Source organism: Bombyx mandarina, chromosome 25 (assembly GCF_030267445.1).
Source record: "Bombyx mandarina strain Sakado chromosome 25, ASM3026744v2".
Lineage (NCBI taxonomy): Eukaryota > Metazoa > Arthropoda > Insecta > Lepidoptera > Bombycidae > Bombyx > Bombyx mandarina.
Genome location: NC_143231.1, coordinates 1,962,436 through 1,989,100, shown reverse-complemented (window position 1 = coordinate 1,989,100; position 26,665 = coordinate 1,962,436). Strand labels below are relative to the sequence as shown.

The following is a 26,665-nucleotide window of genomic DNA, read 5'->3' as shown; positions in this document are numbered from 1 at the left end:
TCCACGCAGTTTTCGTAAAAAAGGGTACAACGTTTTTGCTTCACGTCTTAATATATAGATAGGTGTGTAAGGATACTAACAGAGCTTACATTCAGAGTTACGTTATAAGCTAAAACCAGTTCCCCGTATTTAGAATGCACTTTCTTCGTGTTAGCGTCAGTGCAACCTAGATACCTTTTAGATACCCCCGGTCCTATGATATTTTATTTGGTTTTCAGAGTTGCTAACGTTAAGCTCGTCTCTATAATTGCTGACGAAGCGTGAATAGGTGGCCCCAGGTCTGTCTATAATTAAACAAAAATTATTTTAATCTTTCACGGCTACATTATAAACGCTATTATTTATCGGGTTCTGATCGTGATCTTCAAGCAGACCTGTAGAAAATGAGGGTGCACGGATTTGTTTGCTCCGAACAACCTAACGACAGTATTCAGTCTACCAGTGGTCACGACGCTTGCGACAGCATCGAATGACCACTTTATCCACGATACGTATTATAGTATAGAACGGTTTTTGAAGTAAAACTTCTTTTCGCACCCTTGACTTAGGGAGTAAGCTGGTGAATGCGTAACGAGAGCGTTACGAAAAGTGTGATCGGACGAGGCGAACGAAAGTTGAGAGGGAGATATAAGTTAGTGAAGACATTGAGTTATGTTTCGTAATATCACTGTAAGGGTAAGAGAGAGGGTGCGAGAACACATTTTCTTTCTTTCTCACATAGCCAGTTACGTTTCGTATATCTAAGGCCGGTTACAGTGCTCCACCGACCGTCTGTGCGTACGTTCCGTCCTGACGGTACGCATTAACCGATCGTCAGTTTGCTTCATTCAGTGCTCTCCTGACCAACAATCTGACCAGATTGGTATAGTCGGTACACGAAATGGAAGCGTTTGCAAATAGTGTAATTGCTGCTTATTTTCGAAAACGTTTAAGTAACAAAAGACGTAGATATCACGTACATCCAATCGTCGTCCAAAGAGCATTGCAAGGGGAATTCACTACTTTATATTCATTATTGCGCGAAGATCAAAAAACAAAATTTAATTACTTGAGAATGTCGATTAAAAGTTTTGATAAATTATACTTCTTGCCAGGCCTTTAACTTGGCATCGCGTTCTTTATATAACACGTGGCCTTTGTCCCAGAGAGGTTCACGAAGATGAACTTCGGTGATTATGCGTTCGGTGTCGATATATTTGGCCATGTTCAATACGAAATCGCTTTTTTTGATGATGATACACACATCCGTACTGTCGGTCCACCCATCGGTGCAGCACAGAACGCGTTCATTTGTTTCCATAGCGCGTCGGTCGACCGACGGCACGCATGCGGACGCGCTAGACCGACGGTCCTCGTACGCAGTGCGTAGCAATATACGCGTGCGTACGGTCAGTCCAGCACTGTAATGATTTATGAATTTTCATATAAACGACAAGCGCGACTGACGTACGCACAGACGGTCGGTGGAGCACTGTAACCGGCCTAAGACATAGTTCAGGCTTATTTTCTGTTTCACACTGTAGAAGAAAGGGAGAGCAGTACGCGCGCACATTTTCTTTCTCTATTCCTCTCATAAATAGTTTTATTTTAGCTTTTCGCGAATCGTAAACATAATAAAAACGATTTTTTTGCTATTTATTCTCGCGTTTTTTATTGTGATTATATTATAAGCGACTTTTCGAATACTTTAGTACATAGAATACAGTTTTCGCGGACACACTGAAGACTGAGGTTCTATTCGTCGATATTTACAAATTTTCCATTGAAAAATGTTCAAATGTCGGGCGAATTGAATTAGTTTTATTGAACGAATACTTAAAATCTCTATATATAAAAATGAATTGCTGTTCGTTAGTCTCGCTAAAACTCGAGAAAGGCTGAAGCGATTTGGCTAACTTTGGTCTTGAATTATTTGTGGAAGTCCAGAGAAGGTTTAAAAGGTAGATAAATATGAAAATGATCGGAATTAAATAAAAATAACAATTGTGTTTTCCCTTTGATGCGTCCCGCGTCGGACGAATTCCCTTTTTTTGTTTCAAGTTAATTTTATACAAAATTTTGTCTTTTATTTATTGATTGAGGCACTACGAAGTCTGCCGGGTCAGCTAGTAAGTAATAAAAATTAAGTACTGCTCTCACCTTCAGGCCGGAACTCGCGTATTTAAACTATTTGATACAGTAGAGGGTGTTCAAGATCTTTAAAACACTTTATGCTACGTAGGGAATGCTCTGCGTAATTATTTGAGATTATCCACCATCCACTACCGGATTGTCTACTATTACTTTGTACTATCATATTGCTTTTCCAGATATTCAACATTCTCCTGCCCTTCACCCACCCAGTCACCTGGGGTCGGCGCAAGATGTTTTTCCTTCCATTCTCCTCTATCATATACCCTTTCTTCGCTCACTCCCCACTTACAGATATCGTCTTTCACGCAATTCATCCCCGCTTTTCGAGATATTGTTTTATTCAAATACTACGTTACGACGACGCACCGATATGACGTTCTGGAAAAGTCTGGAAAAGTCTAAAAAAGTACTAGCGAGATTACCGTAGCTCGTCTGTCTGATTTCGTTACCACATCAACATCTATACTAATATTATAAAGCTGAAGAGTTTGTTTGTTTGAACGTGCTAATCTCAGGAACTACTACGATTTCAAAAATTCTTTCAGTTTTAGATAGCCCATTTATTGAGGAAGGCTATATATAGGCTATATAACATCACGCTAAGACCAATACAAACGCAGCACCAATAAAGAATGTTTCAAAATCGGGGTTTTTTTCCCTTTTGAGAGCTTCCGCTGCGTGCGCTGCGGAAACTGTTCAAGTTTCGCTAAAATAATGTATGACAGAATTGTTACCCTTTAAAAGATCTGAAAAAAAGTCCGCGACAGCATATGTCTATATGTTAAGGTTGGCTCACTATAACGTTCTTTATGCTAACCAAATTTGTTCTAAAATAAAACATTATTTCTAAAGTTGTTTTTATAAAAAGTATTAAATTTTAAAGAAATTTGCCCTTTACCTTTACGAAAGAAATGAAGTCCGGGTAAAATTTAGCGTTATGCCAAATTAAATATTCCACGCGGACGAAGTCGCGGGCAAAAGCTAGTTAACAAATATAAAGATTCATCATTAAAGATATCAATAATTCATTCAGCATCAGCATTCATTATCAAACACATACGTGACATGTACGTGAAAAAGCAAAAAGATACCACAAAAAAAATATGAACGCGACCTAAGTTTCAATTACGAAATAAAAATCACTATCGCGTTTCTGTATGTAGATGCGCAATCAGAGGGAAGGCGATAAACGACTTTACGACACCAAGAATAGGGCTTACTGATATGCAATGTTTTGTATTGCGCAATTAAAAGTTATCGCTAAAATAATGAGGATGATACGCTTGCCAGTGAATGTATTGGTCGATAGATACTGTTCAATTTTGATTACATGCGCTAGTTACAAAAAAAAACAATAAATGCAATGGTCAGCTGTATTCAAAGGCGATCCCATTTTTTTTCTTCCTATTCTAGCGACCTCGAGGGGTCATACTAGATTAGGCGAGTAGGTGAGCTCACGGGGCTCTAACCTACGGACATTGCTTACACTAGCCCTAGCAAGAGCCGTGCTTCGCAGAATTTACCACCGGGTCGGAAACGCGACTCACTGAGAAGATCCGGCGAGAAACTCAGTGGTCTGTATCTGAGGATGGAGCTATCCTACCAGATGAGCAATAGGCAGCAAAAATTATAGGTTTAAACGAAAGAATACTCTGCAATTTGTTTTAATCACGTGGACGAGCTCACAGCCTGGTGTTAAATGGTTACTGGAGCCCATAGACATGGTAGGACCTCTTGTGAGTCCGCACGGATAGGTACGAGGGCTGTACTAAAAGTATCGGGAATGGAATATTTCCACTGTTCCTGTCATATTAAAATATTTTTAATTGAAAACTCCTTGGTTTTAAAAATCGAATACCATTTATTTATTTAAAAAAAGAGTCTCGGTCTTGTCACGAGGTTTTGTCAAACTTGTTTAGTCGTTGAGGAAATGGAATTGACTCGAGAAAATTCAAGAGCGATGAGTTATTATGACTTTCGAAGTGGTTTAACACAAAAACAGTGTGTTGACCGGATGATTTCTGCATTTGGTGATGAAACCCCATCCAAAACCACAATTTATCGCTGGTTTGCTGAGTTTCAACGTGGACGTGTCAAGCTCAGTGATGATCCCGGTCAAGGTCGTCCAAAAACTGCAGTCACCCAAGAAAACGTTGATGCTGTGCGTAAGCTGATTGAGGAAGATCGACATGTGACATACCGCGAAATTCAGGCAACTTTAGACATTGGCATGAGTCAAATACAAATAATCTTGCATGAACAATTAGGTGTAAAAAAGTTGTTTTCCCGATGGATACCGCATTCGCTCTGTAAAGAGCAAAAAGCGGCTCGCGTTACTTGGTGCGTCAGAACTCTCGAAAGATTCCACGCAGGATCCTCAAATGCTGTATACAACATTGTATCAGGTGACGAATCCTGGATATACGCGTACGAACCCGAAACAAAGAACCAGTCACGAGTTTGGGTGTTCGAAAATGAGTTAAAGCCAACAAAAATTGTTCGTTCACGGAGTGTTGCAAAAAAAATGGTGGCCACGTTTGTCTCCAAAACCGGCCATGTTACGACTATTCATCTTGAGAGACAAAGAACGGTTAATGCAGAATGGTATGCTAGCATTTGTTTGCCACAGGTCGTTTCTGAACTCCGTAAAGAGAACTGCAACCGCCGCATCATCCTCCATCACGACAATGCGAGTTCTCACACCGCGCACAGAACAAAAGAGTTTTTAGAGCAAGAAAACATAGAATTATTAGACCATCCGCCGTACAGCCCCGACCTAAGCCCTAATGATTTCTATACTTTCCCTAAAATAAAGAATAAATTGCGTGGACAGAGATTTTCATCACCTGAAGAAGCTGTAGACGCCTACAAAACGGCCATTTTGGAGACCCCAACTTCGGAATGGAATGGTTGCTTCAATGATTGGTTCCATCGCATGGAAAAATGTGTCAAATTTCGCGGAGAATACTTCGAAAAGCAATAAATACATTTTTAAATAGTAATGTTGTGTCACTTCGTTAATTCCCGAAATTTTCAGTGCGGCCTATGTACCACCACCCCGCCTATTTCTGCCGTGAAGCAGTGATGCGTTTCGGTTTGAAGGTTGGGGCAGCCGTTGTAAGTATACTTGAGACCTTAGAACTTATATCTCAAGATGGGTGGCGCATTTAGGTTGTAGATGTCTATGGGCTCCAGTAACCACTTAACACCAGGTGGGCTTTGAGCTCGTCCACTAATCTAAGCAATAAAAATAAAAAAAATATAACTATTCGTACTTAGCTTAGTAAATGAATGTTAATTTCGCCCTAATATTAAATACATTAGACATTTTGGGTTCTGTTTACGACTGTACACTGGCTTATACCCAGTATTCGTTCGTAAAGTTTTATTATGGACACATTGTACGGACTGCAGTTACTAATGTACCCAAAACAAATATTTTTTATACATGATATGTCTAGCACTTCCTGTAAAGATCGAAGTTCGTGCTTTTCGTAAAACAAGTACCGTCAACAGAAAAAATAAATTATAAATCTTGAAATAGAAACGGCGCTACTTAAAATGAAACCGTTGTCTCCATTACAACGTCTGAACATCCAATCGTGTTAATTAAGACCGTCTGTAAGCCAAATTTATACCAGCAATCGAGGCTAGCTTCTAGAGTAAGTTTATAAGTATGTTTTACATCGATGGTTTTTGGTAGAACAATTGGGTAAACATCTTATTTAGATTAACCAATGTAAATGCGTCAATACGATATATTCTCCGCCTGTTTACTACTGCTACTCATTATTGTTACTTGTTGCTTATGACTACTGTTGTCAAATTGCAAATGTAGGATAACGCTATCGCGATGTCAAAAGTAAACGCTAAGTACTATTTATCTTCTAATAAAGACTAATATTTCCATATTAGAATATATTTTATTCTACCAGCTAGTGAAGAATCGGGTCAAAGCTAGTATTATTTATTTAATTAGTCAATACTTAGCTAAAAGACGGGGTACGATGTGGGAATGAGGCGTTCGCTCCAAACCACTTTATTAAGTATTTTATATTATTTTTTAACGTAAATATATAAACGTATATTTAAAGGGAAAAAAAATAGTAATGGTTATTTCAAATAAACAATCAGTCCACTGAGTTTGATTCGCCGATTATTCTTAGAACTGTGGCTTTTTTTTCGAGCTGCTTTCAAAGATAACAGGTTTTGACATTCAACAAGTCTTATTTTGATGGCATGTGCACATATAAGACATTGAAATAAATTAATTTCGTATTGACTTTATTTCCATTTTGTGAGTTAGTTAATAAATGACCAAGGTACGAACTATAAAAGGTTGATAAATTTAAAAAAAAAAATATGAATATTCAACAAAACCAGAACTAGATTGATGATAAATGCGTTTTCGATATTTTCAAAAACTAGAACCTATTTAAAAAAACACTTCCTCGATGATCATTCGCTTTAGGAATTTAAAAATAAACAAGGAATGGTTATTAATAAAACTCTATTATGTATTACTACTATAATATTTACAATTCTGCCTTAATACGTCCTCGATTTAACCTGTTTGAGAAGTCTTTGTTTTAACAGTCGTCTTTAAAACAAAAATTATATGCAAGGTGCTTTTTACAGTCGACGATTAATTTTAAAATGTTATTTTTCGTTATCCTATAAAATTGTTGCTCGATTAAAATTGACAAAAAACGGGTGTGGTGTTGTGTAAATGATTGAATGAATAAATATTGGTAATTAATTCCCTTTGACCGTTAGTTAGTTTGTGATCATTTTTATCGCATTTTTTATTTTTATATTAAAAATAATGTGGTCGAAAACTTTAAGAATATTTTTCGTAACATCCAAGAAAATTACTATACTTTTACCCTTCATGCAAATTAATGTACATTGGCGGACTTAGTGTCTAAGGCATTCTCTACCAGTCAATTAAGGGTGGTGCAGCAAAAGAACGCACTAGGTGCATTGGTTGAAAAATTAAAGGAAAAATAGATAAGATAAAATACTATTAACGAGCATATAAATAAATAAATATTCAAGACGGTGAAAAGTTATATGGCCTTAGCGACATTTCGCTTGATACGCGACATTTATCTTTGTGATTAAAAGTCCTTTTTTTATTGCTTAAATGGGTGGACGAGCTCACAGCCCACCTGGTGTTAAGTGGTTACTGGAGCCCATAGACATCTACGACGCAAATGCGCCACCCGCCGTTGGGGCTGCCGTTGTAACTATACTGAGACCTTAGAACTTATATCTCAAGGTGTGTGGCACATTTATGCTGTAGATGTCTATGGGCTCCAGTGACCACTTAACATTAGGTGGGCTGTGAGCTCGTCCACACATTTAAGCAATAAATAAAAAATCTACATTATAAACACTATTCTTTTCGGCTCTTGACTCTGTGCGAATGCTTTTAATAATTAAACAAATTAAGGGAAATTAAAAAGCTGGTCACATTTTCGACATATCTACGTGTTTGTAGCACTATAGTAGGATGTTTTATATTATACCTATTCGCTGGTAGCCTAAGAGGTTATTTCAGCTAAGCTCTTAACATCCTAACAATATCCTTCGCTGGAGCTTGCAACGGCTCGTGAGCTCTTTCATCCGTCGAAGCAATAAAGAAATCAAGAGGCTCTTTTATTAGTATTCAAATCAACATCGGAGCCCAAAAAAATTGAGGGATAAACGCCCTCTTGTTTTTTAAGTGTACTTGTAAGCAAAAAAAAAGGAATAGGCAGAGTAGTGGTACCTACCCGCGCGGACTCGGAAGAGGTCCTACCACCAGTAAAACTACCAGTTTGATGTTTGTAATCAAAATTCAATTAAGTTTACCCCATTCAAAGAAATGAAAAAGTTTTTTGTTATCTATATTTTTTCGAAATTTTTAATTTTAATTGGCTCTCCTGTAAAGCTGTACAAATGTCGCTTAAACTGTATAAATATAGCCTTTCAGCCTTCGATAAAGAATAACTAGAGGATGATTATTTTTTTTTGATAACGCCATCTTGTTTAGTTGCCCTCGATTAAGAAAAATAGTATTATTATTCGCCAATAGATGTCGGGAATAGTTGATTATTGAAAACACGAATAAAACAACATTTTCTGAAAATAAATCGTAGCTAGATCGATTTATCGCCCCCGAAATCCCCTGTATACAAAATTTTATGAAAATTGTTAGAGCCGTTTCCGAGATTCAGATTATGTATATACAAGAATTGCTCGTTTAAAGGTATAAGATAAATGTACTTTTATTTTTGGTATAGTATGATGTAGGCTAGACGAGTATTAAGATGCCGGAATGCGGGGACATGTTTCTCTGCAAAATTTAAGTAAATTTGTAACATTTCTCAAACATATTTTAATTAGGAGTTCCTTTATGCTTACACGTTTTGCCTGTATTTGATTTGATTCATAAAATTCTCCATGTCGGGGTTGAAAACGATGAAAATGGCGAATAAAATGGAGAAGGAGGAAATATAGCAACAGGTTTGTATCAACAGAACGAATATGCGTTTCCAAACGGCAGACATTGCCTGAACTTGCGATTTATTTATATTATTATTATTTCGATTATTTTAATCGATCGCGATCATGTTTGTGATTGAAATTAAAAACGCCCCCAATTCGGACCGAATTAATTCGTTGCCACGTAAAAATGAAATGATCTTATGAAATAATGTATAATATTCGCTTAACTATTCTGTTTTACTCGTATATTCAGCACCGTTATTATAACTACTTTTAAGATACTCCTGTAAATAAACTCTCCACGAGACAGGCAGTGCCTAGTGTGGAGAGTTTTTAGCAAACTGTTATGTGTAAATGTTTTCAAGGTTAATAAATAAATTATTATTAATATTATTATTATTATTAAATCGTATATATCTAACCTTTAAAACAGGTTTGTAAATTTGTTTTACAATCCGACTGCATTTTGATTTTAAATGTACTCATTAACGACATTGGCTCGTGTTTCCGTAGCATAAGCTTCTATGTATTCGCTAACGACTTAAAATTATTTAGGAAAGTAAACTCATCTCTTGACTCTGAATTACAACTGTACACAATCCTGATTGTAATGACTATAAATGTCGCCGGTGGGTCATCCAATGGTGGACACATCTGTTCTGTACAATGACCCAAACTACATGTTTAACACGCTGAATCACGGCTCATTTAATTTCCGGAATCATTGACGCGACCCCATTTAAAAGAATGTAATCGAAACTTTTTTTTCATACCTTTAATGTTATTTATGTATACGTTTTGGTATTGGTGGTAGGACCTCTCGTGAGTCTGCGCGGGTAGGTACCACCGCCCTGCGTATTTCTGTTGTGAAGCAGTAATGCGTTTCGGTTTGAAGGGTGGGGCAGCCGTTGTAACTATACTGAGACCTTAGAACTTATATCTCAAGGTGGGCGGCGCATTTACGTTGTAGATGTCTATGGGCTCCAGTAACCACTTAACACCAGGTGGGCTGTGAGCTCGCCCACCCATCTAAGCAATAAAAAAAAAACGTATACATAACTTCTAAACAGCCATTGCGCATGTAGCTAAAATGCCTAGGGTGCTTAGCTTTGCTAGTTAAGCTCAGACCCGTAAGCCCGTCTGTCAGAAACAAATAGAAATACACCTGAGGTGGCGATGGTAAAACTGTTTTGACGTAATCGTCATCGAATTAATAAAACTAGAGGTCCCGCAGTAGTCGAAATTCGACTATAATTAATTGGAATTGTAAGTTTGTACACTATTATGATTGTATTTTATACAAATATTTTGATTGTATTTTCTTACTGGTGGTAGGACCTCTTGTGAGTCCGCGCGGGTGGGTACCACCACCCTGCCTATTTCTGCCGTGAAGCAGTAATGCGTTTCGGTTTGAAGGGTGGGGCAGCCGTTGTAACTATACTTGAGACCTTAGAACTTGTATCTCAAGGTGGGTGGCGCATTTACGTTGTGGATGTCTATGGGCTCCAGTAACCACTTAACACCAGGTGGGCTGTGAGCTCGTCCACCCATCTAAGCAATAAAAAAAAAATAAAAAAAAAAATTATAAAAAATATTAACAAAGACAAACAATATTTAATCTATTCTCAATTTGACAACAGACGTCAAGAACAAAAGTTTGACAATAAATAGTATGCATGCGTGTGTGCGTCATATACATGGTATGTAGTGTGTGTAATGTTTTCTTTATTGATTGAATATATCTTTTATGCATTATTTTAAAAAAATATTAGCATTGTGCACTTCTTCTCTATATTCTCTGTAAGTGTGGAAAATTTCATAATCCTCCGTCCGCGCAATTTTCGTAAAAAGGGATACAAGGAATACAGTTTTTGCTTCACGTATTAATATATAGATAAAATCCTCTAAACTGTAACAAAAAATACAGCCTAGGCTTTAGCGTTTTCTTTTTTAAAAAAATATACTGTTTTCATTGTACCATTTGATCACAACGGTACGGTATTTGCTGAGACAAATTTAGTGTACATCGGTCGGTTTCATCATCATCATTCCTTCCTATTACCCTCTGCTGGGGTGTAGGGCTCGAATGAAATTTTTCCATTTATATCGGTCTTGGGCAGTCTGTTCTAGCTCCTCCCACGTCGTGCCCAAGACCCCTAGCTCCTGCTGCACCGAGCGACGCCAAGTTGTTCTGGGGCGGCCTCTCTTCCTTTTGTCAGACACTTTCCATCTTTTACACTTTTACATCGGTCGGTTTAATACAAGAAAAAAATATTTCGTAATCCATTGCGCCTTTTGAATTGCTACGTTTTGTTATGAAACGTGTTTGTCGTGGAATTCGCGAATGCTTAAAAGGTCACAGCTAACAAATGGGACCGTACGTTAATATTTGTAAATTTACATAGCAATATGCTTGTAACAAAAAAATTAAGGCCAAAAATATGACTGCCTAATTAATAACGTTTTTAATGGCTCAACAAAAATAAAACGCCATAACAACTGATAAAATAAACCAAAATTTTTCGTTCTAAATTAAAATAATTAATTTGTTATCCTTTAGATCTTGGTCGGGATATTAAACGTAAAAAAAAAAAAAAATTTTTTTTTACTGGTTTGATGGGTGACCGAACTCACGGCCCAGCCAGTGTTAAGTAATTACCGAAGCCCTTATACATATATCAGCAACGTGAATGCCGTTACTAATTTTCAGCAATGAGTTTTAAGTCCCAGTTTCCAGACTTCCTTTTCCTTATTCCTACCTCAATCCCACTATCAACAACGTCAGTTGATGCTCCAAATAAAATTATCTGTGCCTTGAGAAAAAAAAAAAAACAAACAAAAATGGCGGCAAAAAAGTAAAAAAAGACATAACCTTAGTTTCCATTTATCTTACATTGATATTTGTTTGTACTAGTGGCGCCGCAGTAGTCGAGATTCGACTATAATTAATTGAAATTATAAGTTTAAACATTATTATGGTTCCATTGTCAAACACTATTATATTTCGATAATATAATCTCAGTATTCGCCAAAACTGCACTATAGATCAATAATATTAAAAACAAACAATATTAATCTATTTTCAATTCGACCACAGACTAAGCAATAACAAAAGTTTCCCAATTGACAGTAAACAAAGAGTATATTTTTATGTATGTGTTGTGTCAAATACATGGTAGTGTGTGTAATATTTTCTTTATTGATTTAAGGTATCTTTTGTGCATTTTTTAAAAAAAATATTAACATTGTGCACTCCTTCTCTATATTCTCTTTAAGTGTGAGAAATTTCATACTCCTCCGTCCGCGCAATTTTCGTAAAAAGGGGTACAAAGTTTTTGCTTCACGTATTAATATATAGATTAGTTACAAATAGAGGCAGGCCCAAACGATGTTAATGGAACCTGTTTCATTTAATAATTATATGTAATAATTGACTGTGAATAAAATTTTTCTTTAAGAAGCACTCGCAAATCCTGTTTTAGCGCCATCTACTATCAGGCGATGTGAGGAAAAGATTTTTGCTTAAATCAGTTAAAATTAATTTGTGTAAAATCAATTACTTGGGAGTTTTGAAGTCGTCGTGGCCTAACGGATAAGACGTCCGGTACATTCGTGTTTAGCGATGCATCGGTGTTCGAATCCCGCTGGCGGGTACCAATTTTTGTAATGAAATACGTACTCAACAAATGTTCACGATTGATTTCCACGGTGAAGGAATAACATCGTGTAATAGAAATGAAACCCGCAAAATTATAATTTGCGTAATTACTGGTGGTAGGACCTCTTGTGAGTCCGCACGGGTAGGTACCACCACCCTGCCTATTTCTGCCGTGAAGCAGTAATGCGTTTCGGTTTGAAGGGTGGGGCAGCCGTTGTAACTATAATTGAGACCTTAGAACTTATATCTCAAGGTGGGTGGCGCATTTACGTTGTAGATGTCTATGGGCTCCAGTAACCACTTAACACCAGGTGGGCTGTGAGCTCGTCCACACATCTAAGCAATAAAAAAAAAAAAAAAAAAAAAAAAAGTCATATAAAATTCATTAATTATCTTATTTGAATACTTAACTTAGCATTTCATGAATTGTTTTGCGGTAATTTTATTTGTTTGTAATAAATAAAGTTGTAGGTGCTATAAAAAAAAAGGCTGATTATGTAAAAATTAAGGCAGTGTTTTTCTATTAATCACGCCATGTAAACGTTCCAAAAACTTTTGTTTTCGTTGTAACCTCACAAGTGAAAATCCTGAAAAGGACTGTCGACTACACTAAGACTATAATAAATATAACAAAATAAATAATAATATAATAAGGATCAGTTAAAATCAAATACACATAAGTCGCCATAATTCGGACAAAAAGACTGTTTGATGTTAATAATATCGCGCTTTTATCTGTTTAACATTTTCAAGAGAATTGACTCATCGCCACTTCTAATTCCATTTATTAGTATTATTGTCGGTATCGCAGACATCATTAAGACTTTTTTTTTATTGTCATTATACAACATATTATTTTTGCCGACGTTTCGAATATTTTACTGTATTCGTCGTGGTCTCGGACGATCAAGGTCATTTGTCGACATTTGAATATTGTTTTAACTACCGTCTATGTATTTGTCGGAGACGGTCATTAGTTTGGCAGCTAAACGAAACGCAGCACGATTCCCGAGAGATGGCAGCACGATTGCGGTATCGTCGGAACTCGGCCAACTTCGTGCTACGACAGAGCCTAGCCGCCTACTTCGATAAAGCGGCATGACACGAAAACCCTCTCATCGTGGCCGCCGGTAACTACGTTCCCGATCCTGCGGACAGAATGGAAAGCAGTCGACGTCGCCCAAAACACGTCATTTCGGATCCTCCCGATCCACTAACGGTGCTTCTAGGTACCTCAAGCACCGGTCATCGTTCTCGTCGAACCCGTCGCTTGCGACGAAGGGCTCGACGAGTAAATTAACCCTCAGACACAGCCTCTCACTGAGTTTCTCGCCGGATCTTCTCAGTGGGTCGCGTTTCCGATCCGGTGGTAGATTCTGCGAAGCATGGCTCTTGCTAGGGTTCGTGTTAGCAACGTCGTCAGGTTTAAGCCCCGTGAGCTCACCTACTAGTTAAGGTTACGCTGATATAGCCTTTCAAGGCTCTCCTTAGGTAGGAAAAAAAAGCCTAGATGGAGGCGCGTAGACGCCATCACACTTACCAACCAGCCTTCTTGAAGAGCGGTGCCTCCGTCCTAAGAATTGTCATTCGTTTTCGTTTGCTAACGTCAAGAGAAGATTTCTAAATTGTTCTAAGGCAACAAACGTGATTGGTGTACACAATATTTCTCTTAGCTCGATCACCCTATTCGCTCCTACGATGTCTGACGATGGTGTTAATAAATGTAGTTTCTCCGACATATTTTAAAATGTTTAAAATGGCCTGATATCTGGTGGTGAAGTCCGCACGGGTAGATACCACCACCCTACATATTTCTGCCGTAAAGCAGTAATGCGTTTCCGTCTGAAGGGTGGGTCCGCCGTTGCAACTATACTTGAGACCTTAGAACTTATATCTCAAGGTGGGTGGCGCGTTTACGTTGTAGATGTCTATGGGCTCCAATAACCACTTAACACCAGGTGGGCTGTGAGCTCGTCCACCCAACTAAGCAACAAAAACAAATCCGAATCGCTGTAAATTCAATAAACATTTCGACTTGCTAAAACAAATAAAAATCGACTGGCGAATGTTATCTATTCGTTCAAGATGCAATTAACTGCAATCGTTTCCTACCACGCTTCCCCTTTGAGTTACGTGCATTTGTTTCTCGAACGATCTATGTAGCTTCCGTTGAGAAGGCAAACATCGTGTACTCATTCACGGTTGTGATGCACACGGTATGTGTAGGTTTAGTTATTTATTGTCTTGAATTCAAAGACGCTTATATGTTCTATTGATGGACGGATTCGATTATGAAGATATAACATCGATACATATAATAAAACATTAGAATCAGTTATATCTCTATACATGAGAGAAAAGTATTAAGTATATGTAGAAAGGAGATAACTAAAGAAGGATAGTTAAACATAAATCATCTATTTTAGAATTCTTTTCTTTCTGTCTGTTTGTTTATTCGCGCACATTATTAATGTAATTCGGCGGACAGATTTTTTTGGAAGAGAATAAAGGTTTTTTTTACATTAAAATAAGATGTTTAAAAAAATATGATTTATAGATTTGTGGAATTTACTGTTCACGCTAACACATGCTTCTGACATACTAACACACTTCTAAAAGTTTTATAAGCAAAAAGTTTATTATTAGTACCTAAGAAACCCTATCTCATGGAACAATCAAAAAATTATTCCACTAAACCATGCTTAAATTCTTGTAGGTACTATTTGTAAGTTAATTTTTTATGTTCAGGCTTTTTCAATAATATACATCATGGTCACCCTTGAATCAAATTATGTGTATGTAATGACCACGAATAAAATATTCGAGTAATCAAAATAAAGAAAATCAAAGACAATTAAATCGTTCTCTAATCAGTAAGCAAAGTCACACATAAATTAAAATAATTTATTATAATAAGTTTAATTAAGACTTTATTAAAACGATGTTTTTTTTTATACAAATTATTCGTATTTAGCATATTAAAATAGTTGAGTTTTTTTATTGCTTAAATGAGCGGACGAGGTCAAGGTACACCTGGTGTTAAGTGGTACCGGAGCCCATAGACATCTACAACGTAAATGCGCCACACACCTTGAGATATAAGTTCTAAGGTCTCAGTATAGTTACAACGGCTGCCCCACCCTTCAAACCGAAACGCATTACTGCATCACAGCAGAAATAGGCAGAGCGGTGGTACCTACCCGTGCGGACTCACAAAAGGTCCTCCTACCACCAGTGATTACGTAAATTACAATTTTGCGGGTTTGGTTTTTATTACACGATATTATTCCTTCACCGTGGAAGTCAATCGTGAACATTTGTTAAGTACGTATTTGATTAGAAAAATTGGTACCCGCCTGCGGGATTCAAACACCGGTGCATCGCTGCACACGAATGCGCCGGACGTCTTATCCTTTAGGCCACGACGACAAGAGAAGAGAGGCGGGCTAGCTTTCACGGTAGAGAAAGGCGGGGTAGTGGAAATGTTCTTATTCCTCTACGCCATGGGTGGCCAACCGGGAGATCGCGATCGATAAGTCGATCGTGACAAGACAAAACAATATAAATATATAGAACAGACTGCGCAACGTAATCACCAATTGCTGCACGCATCATCTTCATCTTGTATCATTTGTTAATGACCATTACGTCATATTATTTGTCCTCTGTTCCACACAGTAGTTCTCTTTTAATATATAATTTCAGCTTTATGTTAATTTTTTCAATCAAAAGAAATATACTACTTATTTCTATACTGGACTACATAATTTCAAGAAATATCATTAGTAGATTGTGTTATGGCAGTAAACAGTAGTAGATCTTAGTTCTAATCAAGCTGGCCAACCCTGCTCTACGTAGTATGGGCATGATTCCTTTACTGTACTAGATAGGAAAACGATCTCACAGTGTACCTGCTTATATGCAATAGCAAGAGACATAGACATACGCCACCATTCACCAGCCACCTTAAAATTTATCTGCTATCTCATCCTTCAAAATAGAACGCATGCTAGCTGACATTAGCACCCATAATATTCTTTCCACCATCAGTAGTTCGTAATTTTTTTTTTTGCCCTTTTAGGCAGACGTGTATACGAACCTCCTGATGGTGAGTGGTTACCGTCGTCCATGGTCTTCAGCAATGCCAGGGGCAGAGCCAAGCCGCTGCCTACCGCTAAAATTTTGCGGGTTTTAATTTTTACATAATACTCTTATTATTTCTTAGTCGCTCGAGAACACGTGTCAAGTTCATTAGAAGAATTTTTACTTACTCGCGGTATATGAACGCTCGACCCATGACGTCATCACTATAAATCCACAACTTTGTATATGGAGTTTACGGAAGAAATTACCATGTGTTCAAAATAATGCAAAAGTTTATTTTTCTTGGTGTTCGCGTCAGATAACGTGGCCTCAAAACAAAATGTTTCAGTCATTCTATAGTTTCGTACAGAAATAAATTAAAACCATAAAATCAAGCGCTTTGAAAAAGACACAACGTACAGTTTCGCATTTAGAATTGCAATTTTAATAATCGAAATAAAATTTCAAAATAAAACAAACAGCTGTCAACATAAGACCTGTACAGTACCCGCCAAGAAATGTTGCACATCGACCTTTGAAACCAGACAATCGGCTATTTTCGGTTTCGTAGAGCGAAATAGTTATTCTTAATTCAAACCTAATGATTTACTTTACTACAGATAAAAAGATTCATTGTCCTCCAAGTTGGGTATGGATAGATCGATGAACGATCAACAAAAAGTAATGAAATAATAATCTTCGAAATATAAAAAGCTCCTACCATATATAGTACTCGTCAAGCTTGGACCGCTTTGCTTGCGTATCGTTGATTTCACCTTGATCTGATAGCTACCTAACTTCACAGGATCACCAATTTGAACCGATTTCGTTCTAGCTATTTCGGAGTGTATACACACTTTTTATACTTAGTCTGGCCATAAATACTGTTACAATAAAATAAAAAAAAATATATATTGCAAATAACATTTATTACTTTTACAGTGTGTTAGTTTAATACATAAATATAAACAATTTAAAGAATAAAAAGCTTATTCGAAGTGTTCTCCATTGGCTGCAGTACAGTCCTTTAAACGTTATGCCAGTTATCAATAGAAGCACCCACTCTTTCCATGGGAAAAATGTTCACTGCCAATCGTACGGATTGTTTTAGGGACTCCAAATTATCATGGCGTTTAGAGCAAGCCGTACTCTCTAAAACTGACCATAAATCATAATCCAGCGGATTAAGATCGGGACTAGACGACGGCCCGTCTTCAGCTCTGATAAAGTCCGAAACGTTCGTTTCCAACCAAGACTGCGTAGACCGAGTTTTATGACCTGGCGCCGAGTCTTGCTGGAAGGACCATTCTTGATTATTGAACATGGTGTTGTTAAGGGGCTTCACTACCTTCTCAAGAATGGCATCTTGATACACTTTTGCCGATGTTTTGATACCTTTATTTTTAATTTTAACAGTATTTATAGCCAGGCTAAGTATATATTGGTTATATACATACTAACACAAATATGCGGTTAGGTTATAATGCTATGTGACGTAATCAATATTCACGGTTTTCTTCTGCATTTTTTTATTTATTACTTAGATGGATGAACGAGCTCACAGCCCACCTGGTGTTAAGTAGTTACCGGAGCCCATAGACACCTATAACGTAAATGTGCCACCCACCTTGAGATATAAGTTCTAAGGTCTCAAGTATAGTTGCAACGGCTGCCCCACCCTGCAAACCGAAACGCATTACTGCTTCACGGCAGAAATAGTGTGGTGGTACCTACCCGTGCATGACACCGTACTTAATCAATATTTTTTTTCTAGGTGTGAACTGCTGTGTATCTTCAACGGTGCGGTACTGGCATGCCAGCTGGTGGGGAGCGCCAGTCAGAGAACTGCATAGAACTCTGTGGGGTTCCCTAGCGGACATTCTCTCGTCATCACAACTTAAGTTTACCAAGTAAGTCTTTATTATTATTTATTATTGCCCTTGTAGGCAGTAGAGCATACGGCCCACCTGATGGTAAGTGGTTACCGTCAACCATGGATTTTAGCAATGCCAGGAGCAGAGCCAAGCCGCTGCCTACCGTTAAGTACTCTCCACAATCCTCGTTTGAAGAAGGATAATAATATGTCATAGCGCTCAGGAAACACCGTGGAGGAGAGCTCATTCCAAAACCGGATGATACGTGGCAAAAAAGATCTCTGGAAGCGCACTGTGGGATGGATGGATTAGATCACGATTGCAAATACAAGTTAACAGAACTGCAATACTGATTGATAAAGCACAGCTGAATTTGATGCATATAAAAGCAAGAACTTTTGCACTCTCTCTCTCTCTTCGATCGGTCCCTCACTGCTGAGGATCGTGACTCCGTCCGATTCCGTCAACCAGCTGTCTCCATCGATCCCGCCCTGCAGCCCGCACAGCATGAGCTTTTGCACAAGAGCACACATATTTAAAGTATGTAGGTAGGCGCAACTTAATAGATTCGCAGTAGAGCTTTAATGAAAGTTGCTCCTTTAAACGCGTATAAAATTAACAACCTATACGAGAAACTAAACGCCGTAACTTTAAGCTATTTAGAATTTGTTAATCCGAAACTAGTTCATAACTAGATCAAAAAGTTGAACAGGTTATAGACAAAGCAAATTACTTTAGAATTCTTAATATTTAAATTAAATTCGAATTGATTATGAGCTTTAGCCAATTGGAGGGGCCATTCTAATGGTTGAGAAGTACGGTTTCTAGGATCTCTTTAAAAAGGGGACGTGTCTCTATCGATTAAGAAACAGAGAGTGGTTTCTTGTAATCAAATTTGGGAACTAACTGTAAAACCTGTGAAAAGTTGGCTGGTTCCTGAGATGTCCTCTTCAAGATAAGACGGATTGTTCCTAGGATGCTACGAACTAGGAATCCTACTATATCTGTAAGCTTTATACTAATCAATTACGTGTGTAAATGCCCAAGTTAATCTGATGGTTTGAATTTTTTACTGCATTAGATGGGTGAATGACCCACCTGATGTTAAGTGATTACTGAAGCCCATAGACATCTACAACGTAAATGCCGCCACCTACCTTGAGATTATAGTTCTAACCGAAACGCATCACGGCAAAAATAGGCAGGGTGGTTGTACGTGCCCATGCGGACTCACACACAAGACGTCCTACTACCGGTAGTAAATTAATACATATATTATTTACACGGTGGATGAATCGTGACGTGGTAGGGGTATCGATGGTGGTTTGCAGCTGCACAGGCCGGGTCAAGGGTGTTGTTAGCGGCGGCCACTGGGGTGGGGCGTGTTGGTTAGCGTGTACCACATGATATGGCTATCTTACAAAATCGGCATTTTAAAATTCGTAGGGACTCTTATGTGGGTGCCGGTCGCGTGAAAGAACACCGCACCAAACTCTCTAGCTTTTAAGTCATTGTGGTGTGAAAGAAAGTTTTGAAAAGTATTACGTTGCTGCGAAGGGACCAATACTCCCATTGCAGATCAATGAGTAAAGCTTATCAAGGACGAACTGGTGGTAGGACCTCTTGTGAGTCCGCGCGGATAGGTACCACCGCCCTGCTTATTTCTGCCGTGAAGCAGTAATGCGTTTCGGTTTGAAGGGTGGGGTAGCCGTTGTAACTATACTGAGACTTTAGAACTTGTATCTCAAGGTGGGTGGCGCGTCTACGTTGTAGATGTCTATGGGCTCCAGTAACTACTTAACATCAGGTGGGCTGTGAGCTCGTCCACCCATCTAGGCAATAAAAAAAAAAAAAAAAAAAAAAAAAGAACGCGGTGCAGACGCGAAAGACTTAATGTGAGGTTGGACTGGATGACTCTTAAGTACTTGATCTTTCTGGCTTTGTTTATACACTGACCGAAATGTATAGGGGCGGAATGATGTTCCTGCGTTACATACATAAGATTGATCCTCAAATTCCACTCTAATATTTTTGTTTTTAATCACCGAATTTCATTGAGCACATTCAATCAAAAGCAATATACTTTGATCATTTTGTCATTAGACATTGACGGCCTCAAATATTAACGAAATAGGCCAAATATAGTATAGTGTATGAATTTATAATAATACTATTAAAATCTCTGGTCACCACCATATTTATAATAGTTTTTAATAATAAAAAATCCGATTTAATGGACACGATTTCGTCACTGGCCAACACTAGCCAGCGTACCTACCATAGATTTCGACGAACGAACTAACCTATAGACAAAGCCCACTGAGTTTCTCGCCATATTATTATATTCTCTATGGTTCGCGATTCCGATCTGGTAGTAGATTCTGCGAAGCACTACTCTTGCTAGGGCTAGTGTTAGCAAATTCTCTCAGGTTGAGCCCATGAGCTCACCTACCCGTCCGGTCGTAGCTGGAATAGCCTCTTAGGCTACCAGGTAGGAAAAAAGTACCATGAATGGACTACCAGCAAATTTACGACGACGAACATTAACTGGTATAGTAGCAGAATGTATTGGGCACGGGTAGATACATATAACCATCCTTACTATTTCTGACTCCAACAGTCACGTATTTTACCCATTCAATTATTTGTTTTTCTATCAACAAGTGTCTCGCTTATATTTTAGAACTTTACCAGCTAATTTTAGTTACTCCTATATTAATACTACATAAATGTAGGATTGGCAAGAACGGAACGTATGAAAAGAGTGAATGGGAGCGTTGAAAGGTGAGTGAGAGAAGACAGAAAGAAAGGGAAAAGATGGGAATGACAGAGAAAAGGAAGATGTCCAAGACGGTTAAGACGTAAAAAAGGTGTTTTAGATAATTTTTTATTATCATAACAGAAGATTTTGGAACAGTGGAGGTTTAATTTTATGCGCTGCGATCTCAATTCTACATAATATATTTAGGTCAAAATAAAGACGCACCGCGATTCGTTTTGTTTTCATAATTCTTGTGCGTGTAACGGTCCTTTTGAGGAGATCTGTTTTAGCGATAAGGACATCCGTTATGCTTTTTTATATGTAGGAAACTTTCTTTTTTATTTGTTGTTTTGGATTTTAAATTAAAGCAGATTGTACCCTACTTTCTGAACATGTTGTTTTTATTAAAAACCTTTTTGATTGCTTAGTTGAGTGGAAGAGCTTACGACCCACCTGATTTTAAGTGGTTACCGGAGCCAATAGACATCTACAATGTAAATAAACCCACCTTGAGACATGAGTTCTAGGGCTGTCTAACTACGGCTGTCCCGCCCTTCAAACCGAAACGCATTACTGCTTCACGGCAGGGCAAGATGGTGGTACCTACCCGTGCCGACTCGTAAGACGTCCTATCACCAGTATATACGTACTATCAACTATGTAACTATACTTGAGACCTTCGAACTTATATCTCAAGGTGGGTGGCGCATTTACGTTGTAGATGTCTATGGGCTCCAGTAACCACTTAACACCAGGTGGGCTGTGAGCTCGTCCACACATCTAAGCAATAAAAAAAAAAAAAAACATGTACTTAGTTTGCTAAATATAGCATAGCGCAGGTTAGCTTAATGTTGGTGATGAGCAGAAAGGAAACAACTACGGTTGATTTTAAGCTGGATCTCTAATGAGCATCCAAATTCTCAACTATATTTTTTTATTTAAAGTTTTTAGCAGCGCGGGATTCATTTTTAAATCGATTACATCAATAATTCTGGTTTCGTTTTTAATAAATTATGTATTTGCGAGTCCGCGCGGCTAGGTACCACCACCCTGCCTATTTCTGTCGTGAAGCAGTAATGCGTTTCGGTTCGAAGGGCAGGACAGCCGTAGTTAGACAGCCTTAGAACTCGTGTCTCAAAGTGGGTTGCGGTATTTACGTTGTAGATGTCTCTGGGCTCCAGTTAACACTTAACACTTTAGGAATATACGACGAAAGGAAGATCTTCCAGCGAGCGCGTGATATTTACTCGGGAGCTCAGCATCAACAAGACCATCGCAGCCGACTCACCGCGCTTCCTGGTCATACGGCACGCAACTTCACTGCCCACGACCGGATCATCAACTCTTGAGGTCACACATCTCCGGCTTGGCAGCTCCGCATCACACGGACTACTCACGATACATGCACAGCCTCGCACATTCAAGCTCAGTCTCGACTTACCGCAGACTTCGAGCAGCACTGGCGACACTCACGCAGCATTCAAGCTCAGTTTCGACTCTTCGCAAACTTCAAGCACCACTAGCACTTGTAAGCTAATCTCAGCACGGACAACGATAATTAAATGACACGACAGCCGGTCTCGGAGGGGAGTGATGTGGCGGGCAGCCATCATACAACGCAAGATATTTGACAGATGCCTGAATCTCGCTTACGACATTTTTAAGACAAGCTTGCGTATATACAAGTTCCGAACAACAACATTTGGACCGTCGATCTACCGAGCAATATCATCCGCTCGGTAGAAGATCTTTCCTTTGTCCCAAAAACACCAGATGAGCTGTGAGCTCGTCCACTCATCTAGCAATCAAAAAAAAGAACGTACATATATTCGAGCTTAAGTTTGAACACGATGAATGTTCTGCCGCAATCGTCAAGGTCCGCTCACCTAAGCCCGCGTAAACCGAACGACCTCTATTCGCGAGTGCAATAACACAAACACGTGTTGCGAAGCGGCGCTCTCGTTCTAATCGCTTTCAAATAAGCATCACGCGTGTCGAGTCTCGAGACCGCTGAAGACTTCCGTCTGCTAAGTGCGAGTTTTTTTTAACGTTCTCGATAGCGTAAAAGTTAACTTAAATTTGTATGCAGGTGGAACAGCGCCCCTAGCGGCAAACGTTCCAACTGCATACAAATCTGAGTTAACGCTTACGCTATCGAGAACGTTAAAAAACTCGTCGTGCCCTATCCGAGTTTCTCGCCGGATCTTTTCAGTGGGTCGCGTTTCCGATCCGGTGGTAGATTCTGCGAAGCATTGCTCTTGCTAGGGCCAGTATTAGCAACACTCCCGGCTTGAGCCCCGTGAGCTCACTTACTAGCTCGGTGAATCTACCCCTATAACCCCTATAACCCCTCGAATAGGTAGGAAAAAAAAGAAAGGCCTATACAATAAATATTTTCTCTAATAAAATACGTTCGTAACGAACATATTCACGAACTACATTCGCGATGAAAGAATAACACGATACAAATCAAATCCGCAAATAATAAATTTCCGTAATTACTATTGAGTCAAAGACGCAAGATGAGTGGCGTCATCTACGTTGTCATGTCAATGGGCTACGGGAACCACTTAGCAGCAAGTAGGAAGACCGTTCACCACATGTACGCATTATACCATAAAGGATTGTTGTCTCTACCTCTTCGAATATAAGCACGCTTGCAGCTCCAACTGAAACCACCGGTCATCGATCTCGTCGAACCCGTCGCTTGCGACGAAGGTCTCGACGAGTAAATTAACCCACAGACACAGCCCACTGAGTTTCTCGCCGGATCTTCTCAGTGGGTCGCGTTTCCGATCCGGTGGTAGATTCTGCGAAGCACGGCTCTTGCTAGGGTTCGTGTTAGCAACGTCGTCAGGTTTGAGCCCCGTGAGCTCACCTACTAGTTAAGGTTACGCTGAAATAGCCTCTCAAGGCTATCAGCTTAGGTAGGTAACAAAAACAACTGAAAATATCTATCTCGAAATCTTTCTGTATTTTAATTTAATTTATTTTTAACACGATTTTATTAGCTTGGCGTGGATGTCTGTTTGTATGTAACTTATCCTTTGAACGTCATTCTCGCGGACTTTAAGTCCGATTAATTTGTAAATTTGCCTACGTATCAAGGATCGATGACAGTAGAATATATTTTTTATAATTTCGTTCTAATATCATGAGTGGTATCAATAGGGAGAAAAAAAGTTGAAATTAATTGTTCAGTTTGCTATTTAATAAATATTTTTTTACAAGTGCAAGTACAAGGCTCCCTTAATCTCCCTCCCTTAATCTCAAACTCTTTTAATATCTGTAGGTAAAATAAAATAAACGAATTTCAAACAGGCTAGTTAGTGACTTTTTTTATAATATAATAATAACTCTTTATTTATATAACACCTTAATATGTACACAGTAAAGTAATAAAACAAAAGTCGGTATATAAATCGGCGGCCTTATCGCTGAAAGCGATCTCTTCCAGGCAACCTTGCAGGGAGAGGAATAAGTTAACTGGACGGTGCTATATCTTAATAAACTTACATAAAAATATATACTTAAATACACATGTGAAAAATAAATACCATATAAGATAAACTTACATACGATTAAATACAAATAAATACTAAAAATATACAAGATAAAATACAAAAGAAGTAGGAACTTATATATATATTATTTTTTCTAATTTAAAAAGATTTAATTTTACCAATTACAAAATGTTTTCAAAACATTTTTCTTCATTTTTCCAAGAAAACGTGGAAGTTTCCAAATCTTTAGGTATCATCATGCTTAGAGTAGAATTTCGACCGGCGAGCAGCATACTATAGCAAAAAATAATACTCAATGACGCTTTTTGAACAGGTTTCGCAATGCTCGCAAAAGACAATAGTCGGCAACAGTATATTGACTATACAAAGATCACGATTTTGCGGAACAAAATATATTTTACGAACGAAACCTTGTAACATCGATATAAGTAACGTGTTGACAATTTGCTTTAACCAGTAATTGTAAAACTAATAACCACCTATATAGTGCGTGATACTTTACAGTTTTCGTAGTCTTCCACTTGATCTACCACGAGAACTGTAAAGTGTTCTAGTCCACCGCGAAAACTGTAAATATATATATACTGATTAATAAACCCTTCCTTGAAGTAGCTGGTGGTAGGACCACTTGTGAGTCCGCGCGGGTAGGTACCACCACCCCGCCTATTTCTGCCGTGAAGCAGTAATGCGTTTCGGTTTGAAGGGTGGGGCAGCCGCTGTAACTATACTGAGACCTTAGAACTTACATCACAATGTGGGTGGTACATTTACGTTGTAGATGTCTATGGGCTCCAACAACCACCTAACACCAGGTGGGCTGTGAGCTCGTCCACTCATATAAGCAATAAAAAAAAGCCACAATAACTGTACCGAACAAAAAAAACATAATTTTTTATTTATTTTGACGAATTGATTATCACCTCCAATCATGAGGTGGTTCGTTTGTGGTTCAGTCGGTCACGGTACTTGAATAAACGCACTGGAGATTTAGCTTACTGCTATAATACAAACACGAGTCAATGCCTCACAATTACCGTTTTTTGTTTTAGCCAAAAAAGTAAATAATGATAAACCGAGCGAGGAACGTAACTATTAACGGTTTTTTTTCTTCCTCTAACGCGTAAACAGTTAATACTGTTATGTCATTATAATTGGGTACGGAAGTCCAGCTTAATGCTGTAAGGAAGCTAAGCTATATTTATTTTTGTCGACCCGGCGTCTATGATGGAACAAATACGATTTGTGCTTTGATTATTGTTGATTTTATTGCTTATTATTATTATCCTATTAATTAACTAAAGTGGCGGATGAAAGGCGATTGCATGCAGCAGAGATGAGAATGTTGCGATGGATGTGTGGAGTAACTAGAATGAATACAATACGGAATGAATATGTTAGAGGAAGGTTGAAAGTGGCACATATGACAGAGAAGCTGAGAAGTGCGTATGGACATGTGATGAGACGAAATGAAAATTAGGTTGGTAAGAGAATGTTAACTATAAATGTGGAAGGATATAGAGGAAGAGGTAGACCTAAGAAGAAATGGATGGATTACTTGAAAGACGATATGGGTAAGAGGAGAATGAGTGAAGAAATGGTATAGTATAGAAGAGTATGGAACGAGAAAACATGTTGCGCCGACCCCAGGTGACTGGGGTGATGATATTATTATTATTCTATTTTAATCTATTATTTTTTTCTACTTTATCATTATCTCACATATGTCGGGTTGGTGCAGCATATGCTCTTATCCTCACTGCATAGTGATTTGGCATGAGTTTTACGACTGGCCGCCTGCCCGACATCAACCCTCCTTGGGTTATATCTCCATAAATCCATTACAACCTACCACAGGGAGGGACATTTCAGTATCTTCTTTTAGTGTTTCTTTTACTTCACCCGTTCCGTCCGTTTGGTTCTATGAATAGCCATTTATACATTTATTATTATTAATATTTTCAAAATTTTATTGTCATACAAAATTTGTCCAGTAAAATATCGGTACCAGTCTGTGGGATTTTAGTATCAGCAAAGTGTCTTCACAAGACTACCTGCATCAGGAGCCTTGTTCTTTAAGCTATGACAACTTCTAATGTGTCTATATGCGGGTGGAGACATTGTCGAGATGTCTATGGACTCA

General features: G+C 38.3%; 1 protein-coding gene across 1 annotated transcript in view; it reads left to right on the top strand.

Annotated features, from left to right (window-relative positions):
* LOC114251208 (cell growth regulator with RING finger domain protein 1) overlaps positions 1–26,665 on the top strand; it is a 69,551-nt gene that overhangs the window by 12,244 nt on the left and 30,642 nt on the right. The window contains exon 4 of the mRNA XM_028185404.2: positions 18,141–18,276. Coding sequence (XP_028041205.2) covers positions 18,141–18,276 — 136 coding nt within the window. The remainder of the gene's footprint in view (positions 1–18,140; positions 18,277–26,665) is intronic.